Below are 6,120 nucleotides of genomic sequence, written 5' to 3' on the forward strand. Positions count from 1 at the left end.
AACTGGAGAGTCTCTGGTTGGAGGGCCAAGATCAGAACTAATGAAGTGGCTCCTTGGGTACATAAGGGTATAGCACTTGGAAAGCTATAAAGATTCAGGGGAACGGGGAAGAGGAGAGTTGGGGAAAGGTAGGGACTGCTTGGGAGGATCTGTGGCTGACTGGATTCCCTGTCCCTTCAGAAGTGCCCATGGCCATTTGGGCAGAGACCAGTCAATCAGATGGGGGATGACCTTTCAGCCCTCACCTGAATCCAAACGTGGCTTCTCTGTCAGGCCAGTATAGCAAGTAAAAGAACTCAAGACAAGAGAGAGCCAGGCATGGAAGTTCACCCCACAGACAGGCTGTAATTCCACACAAGGGACCAGTGTACAAGGTGGGTGGTGGCTGGACTGTTGGCCTTTGATTACTGCACTGCGTTCATTCACTAAGCCTGACATTGAGTAGAGAGGCTGAGGGTGCTGGCCTGAAACGTTCCAAGGCTCCAGCAGAGGGAGCATTGCTTTGCTAGGCCCCTGCAGTTGAGTACTGTAGGTGATAGAGATTTAGAAACTGGGGAGGGTTGTGTGGGGAGGTGTGCTAGGCGTGGGCCAGGAAATGAGCCTTCAGTGATGAGGGTGGGGGCTGAACAAAGAAGCTGCCACTTTAGAAGACATGTCCCGAGGCTGGCTGGTAGGTCCCCAGCCTCCATCCAGCAGGGCCAAGAGGCAGATACCACCGAGGGCAGAAGCAGCACCTGGGATTGTAGGGGCTTTGAGGCTGAAAGGAGACACCAGCCCAGTTTGTCTGGAAGTAAGTGTGGTATGGGCTTCTTGGGTTCTACTAGAACTACTAGAAAAGTCCTCTGAAGCCATTGGAAAGCAAAGGCAAGTTAGCTCCCAACTATTACCCCAGGCTTAACCTGGGTCAATTTAGAAGTGATTATTTGGCATCAAAGCCATCCCACTTAGTATCAAGTCAGCTAAACGAAGAGCATCTAAATACAGAGCAGGGATAATGCCAGTTAAGCCAATTCAACCCCCCTTTTTCCGATGGTAGGGAGGAAAAAGACAGTTCAGAAATTGGTCTCTATGGAAGTAGGTCAAACCCATGTGAATTTTGGGGAGTACATTTTCCCATCCCTTATCAGCACTCCAAGTCAAGATATCTTTTTTTCGGGTAATAATGGAAACATCCCAGTATTTAAATCCTTTGGGAGAACTCTCCAAATTCAGTAATTAGCCAGTTTCATCCCATTTTTTGATCTCTTTCTAGTGTTATTCATACCCCATTAGGAACCCTGTTGCTCTCTGGATTTTAACTCAAAAGCTGGAAAGTGCCTTGTTCCCATTGTTGAGTTAGGAGGAGGAACCTCACCTCCACCCTTAACAGAAGCCTTCACATTACTTCTTAAATCTTGGGGTCATGAGGTCATCAGGAAGAAATAAAAAGTAGATGATTATATGAAAGGGCTTCTGTTGCTGCCTTGTCAGGTTGGGTAATAGGGAGAGAGTACAGAAACTAAAGCAAGATCCCCTACAGATCTCTTTCCCCTGTTATTTTCCTTGATCCTTCTCTGAGATGCATTTTTTTTTCTCCTGGCCTCAGAGTTCTGAAGTTATCAAACCTCAGGTGGTTTAGAGAGGGTGGCAGTCTCCCTCCTTTTCCATCTGTTGGGCTTAGTGGCAGCGAGAGCCTTGGACTTCTAAAGTAAATGCATTCTCGTTAAAAATGCTCTGGCTAGCTTCATTTACTAGATGCAGTGGCCAATTATTTGTGCCCTGAATTGTGAGGCTGAACTTGGTGAACTTGGAATGATAAAATCACCTTCACAAGCTTAGATTTACAGGTTTTGTGGTTTGTGGGGTCAGTAGGGGGTACTTGTCTTCAATTTGGTGTGAAACCACAGCTGATTCCAGGTCAGCAGAGCTTGAAATCTGTTAGGTATAGGTATTGGGGTGGAGGGAAGGAGGTTCTCTGATGGGGTAGTGGGTTGGATGAGCCATTCTCATTGTTCCCTCTCCATCTCCCAAAGGTTTCCAGGAACTTTGGTGAACCTTGATGTAGTAAGAGACCTTATCATGGGGTGAAGTCTTTGGGAGAAAGACATACCCCCTGACTTCCTTTCATATTGTGGAGAATCAGAGTTAGTTAGGCTAAACCTAACCAGACTTCTCAGGCTGGAAGTAGCTACCTCATCTAGCACCCTTATGGACAGACACTTGGATATAAATGTAGCTCAGTAAGAATGGTTTTTAAAGATACCAACTCTGGCACTGTTAGCAACTCAACTACATCTGAGACCACAGGCAGTGGGGGAAGGGGTGTGAAAAGCCTTTTGGTTTCCTGTTCGCTGAGTCAGAGCATCCCCTCCCTCAGCATCCCACCAACTGCTCTTGGAGGGGGAGGGGAAGGGATTGTATCCTTCAGAGATTCAAATTAGGAATTGCTCATTCCATCACAACTACACCATAATTCCTGACTTGGCCCCTTTTCCACAGGCCATAGTACAACAGCTCCCTGAATGGCAGTGGTTCAGGCTGTCCCTCAATCCCAATCCCCTCCAGTCCTTTGGGTCCTGAGCTGCCTGGCTTTGGTTCTTATGCTTTGTGCTTTGTGCACCACCTGTCACAGGTATGTCACCTACCATTCTAAACGACTCCCATTTCAGCATGGATTCAGTTCAATTTATCATACACACAAAAGGCCTATCTGTAGGTGACAGGGAGGATCCAATGAGGAAGCTCAGGGGAACTCACAGGCTGCTTGAGAGGTGAGAAGCAATAGAGTAAGGTGCTAAATGCCAGGCACAATGTATGAAAGAAGACAGAGCTTTGGTTAAGAAAAGAGCAGCATGAGCTGAGGGAGTAGCCTGCTCCCAACCTTCTTCAGGGACAGAGATAACAACTTGAACTGGTTTTGAAGGTTGGCTGTTATTTCAAAGCAGGGAGTAGAGAAGGAAAGAGTAGAAGGAAAGTATATATATGGTAGAGAGAAAACTTGATGTATCGAAAAGAACAATGAACTCGAAATCAGAAGACCTGAGTTCTATACCATGCCACTTTGTCAAAGTCACTTTCTTTTATCTACCCCACACTGGCTTCATTTACCTCATCCATTAAAAAGAGAGACTTAGAAGGCAGCTAGGTAGTGCAGTGAATAGAGCACCAGCCCTGAAGTCAGGAGGATTTGAGTTCAAATGTGGCCTCAGACACTTAACACTTCTTGGCTGTATGACCCTGGGCAAGTCACTTAACCTCAACTGTCTCAAGCAAAAAAAGAGAGAGACTTAAAGTGATTTCCAGGGTGCCTTCCAGCTCTTATCATTCCATGATCTTATTCAAGTTTTCTCTTAGGTAAAATGGAGTTAAACTAGATGATGGCCAAGGTTTATTATCTAAATTCCGTAACTTCATGTCCTGCCTCTCAGCTTTTTGTGAGGCATGTACTTTACATATTTGCAAAGCACCTTAGAAATAGTAGCTATGATATTACTCCACAGAAGAAAATGGGAATGAGAGATAGTATCAGAGAGAAGGAAGAAGAGGACACAGAGGGAGACAGACAGGAAGGGAGAGGGAAAAAAAGAGAGCTAAAGGAAGTATAAAGTGATATATATTGTAGGATAGTGAGACATGAAGCTAGGGAAAAGCCAAATTGTTGAGGGCCTTGACAGGCCAAGCAGTTTGGCTTTTGCTGCAAACACCAGATGATAAAACCAGAATTGTGTGGCTGAAAATATGCAGGATAAATTGAAGCAAGACAGAAAATGGTGTTTGTAAAACTTTCCATATGAGTCTAGGCAAGTAATTTCCCTTCTTTGTACCTCAGTTTCCTCCTCATAAAAAAAAAAAAAAAAAAAAAGTTGGTTGGAAGCTTCTAAGTCTTAATATTTTAGAGGCAACATGATATAGTGGAATGAGTGTTGGAGAGACCTGGGATCAAGTCCTGGATTTGATAATCAACATCCACCTGGACAACTCACTTATTCTGTAAAAATGGAGATGTTAATGCTTATTATATATATCACAGAATTGTGAGGAAAGTGTTATACAAATCTGAAAATTTAATGCATGTCTATAATCATATAATACAATGATATCCATCACTTAAGATACTTTGCCCTAACCCCACCTCCCCCATTTTTGTGACAGGTGGAAGTGGTGATAGAAGTTTGTGGTAACTTGGGGTCTTGGCCATTGGTGGGCAAACCCCTCCCACTCAGGGCCTGAGATTCACAATCAGCAAAGATTAATTCCCTTTCCCTCTCTCCTGTTCTCCAGAAAGGGTAAAAGAAAGCAGCAGTCTTCCATGAAGCTAGTGAATGTGGTGAGTGACTTTAGATGGGACAATCTCAATGTGACACATACCCTCTTTACATGTGCTTTGGGCTTCAGAAATATGGCTTATGGTTGAAAGTAGGGGAAGTATTGATTAGATTTCCCCTCTCTCATCTCATTACTGAGACAGACCCAGCTTCGTTCACTCAGCAAGTCAGATTCCAAACTGCATGAACTCAACCGGAGTCCCCGAAACAGTAAAGGTGAGGGATTCTTTGTCCTTTTTAGCCCTATCACCAAGAGACCAAGTAGGTTCTTAACTTCACTCTCTGTTTCTTTCTCTCAACCCAAATCCCAGTGTCTCTCACTTGTGTTCTTTCTCGTAGCCCAGCGTCCTATCAGCATTGACCTTCTATACCCACGATGGCCAGGGGGGATCAGGGCTGACATCCAGGTGACCACAGTGCCTCCTGTCTTTATTCACCGTGAGCTGCCCCAGCCCCCACTTGCTTCAGACTATTTGGCCCTTGGGTCTACCTATTCCAATGTGAGGCTAGCAGCTACTCCGAGAGGTCCCCCCATGACAGAAAGGGGAGAAGAACAGCTGAGGACTTCAGAGAAGTTGGTAATGGCAGAGTATGCCTGTGTACGGAAGATCAAGAAAGGGACTGAGGTGGGATCCAGCGTGACAGGTCCCAGCGATTCAGGCCCTGAGGAGAAAAAAGCTCAAAATCTGGAAAAAGCAGCTGAGGTAAAGTGGATGTGAGGGATTGGAGAGCTCTGAGGTGGGGGCAATATTGGCAGTGCTGTCCTTTGGGAAGAAGAAGCATGGGGAGAAGAGCAGGTCAGGATAGCTAGAGTGTGTTTTCTCTTTCTGATCCCAATTTCTTCTTTCTTTCCTGACCCTCCCTCCCCCATCACCAAACCGAGATGTAGACTGAAGATCCTTACTGGTATCCAGGTCACTCTGGTTTCTGCATTTGTCCCCAGGTGGAGGTTCTGTACTCCAAAATCAGCAGGCTAGGCCGGAAACCCTTGGAGCCCACCGGGAACAGAGCTCTCTGTAACAAGATGGACAGAGATACTCAGGCACCCCTAATGGAGACTACAAATGAACAGAGCCAGAGTCCAGCCATAAACTCCTCCTATAGGATTGGCAGTCCCACTTGGGGCAAGAATACAGGAAATGGGCACACTGAGAATTTTTATGAGAGTATAAGTGAAATGGAAGGACTTGGGCGGCCTAGGCTACCTAGTAGGGCACAGACTCATAAGCCCTCTTGAGATATATGAAAATAAGGGGAAAAATAAAGGCAAAAGGTTATGTGTGTATAATCCCTGTGATCCTGAGTTTGGGATGGGGCAACAAGGAGAGAAGGAACTTGAAGTTGGGAAATTTTCAATCTGTCTGCCTCATCATGTTCAGGTGCTTTTCCCTGGGGCTTCTGTTTCTCCTTGAGTACACACTCAGCATGACACTGGAGGTGCAAACAGGGGACAGTCTGGGAGACTGAGGGATAATGTGTGTGGACCAAATGGAGCAGTGGCATTTCAGAGGAGATACCTAAGGGATGAGTATGAGGGAAGACTTGGGGAAAATGTAAAACATGACAGGTAGAGACGGGGTATAGAGACCACATATAGAAAACTTACAAGAGAACAAAAGTGGAACACAAGGAAAATGAAACATTGGTATGTTGGACAGCTAACAGCTGTCCCTGTGCTTGAATATCTCTAAGCCACAGAGAGGTTTCTCTGTCCTGCAACTGCAGGGTTGGGCAATGACCTCTAGGGGGAATGAGCTCTCCGGGGTCTGGTGAATTTTGGAGAGGGCTAAGGAACGCTGTATTGCCGAGGACTTGC

General features: G+C 45.7%; 1 protein-coding gene across 1 annotated transcript; it reads left to right on the plus strand.

Moving 5' to 3' along the window:
* Positions 1-72: 72 nt before the first annotated feature.
* Positions 73-5,622, plus strand: LIME1 (Lck interacting transmembrane adaptor 1). Its single transcript, XM_012554089.3, has 6 exons — positions 73-790; positions 2,479-2,611; positions 4,261-4,306; positions 4,448-4,520; positions 4,644-5,008; positions 5,248-5,622. Exons 2-6 carry the CDS (start codon positions 2,502-2,504, stop codon positions 5,539-5,541), a joined length of 888 nt encoding a protein of 295 aa, XP_012409543.1. The 5' UTR covers positions 73-790; positions 2,479-2,501; the 3' UTR covers positions 5,542-5,622.
* The last annotated feature ends 498 nt before the right edge of the window (positions 5,623-6,120 follow it).

This window comes from Sarcophilus harrisii, chromosome 2, assembly GCF_902635505.1.
Source record: "Sarcophilus harrisii chromosome 2, mSarHar1.11, whole genome shotgun sequence".
NCBI lineage: Eukaryota > Metazoa > Chordata > Mammalia > Dasyuromorphia > Dasyuridae > Sarcophilus > Sarcophilus harrisii.

Bases quoted from the DNA above. Each gene is read 5' to 3' on its own strand.
- LIME1 (XM_012554089.3), top strand. From the start codon at position 2,502: ATGGCAGTGGTTCAGGCTGTCCCTCAATCCCAATCCCCTCCAGTCCTT. The intron at 2,612-4,260 runs GTATGTCACCTA...CCTGTTCTCCAG, and splicing joins TTGTGCACCACCTGTCACAG to AAAGGGTAAAAGAAAGCAGC. The intron at 4,521-4,643 runs GTGAGGGATTCT...TCTTTCTCGTAG, and splicing joins GAGTCCCCGAAACAGTAAAG to CCCAGCGTCCTATCAGCATT.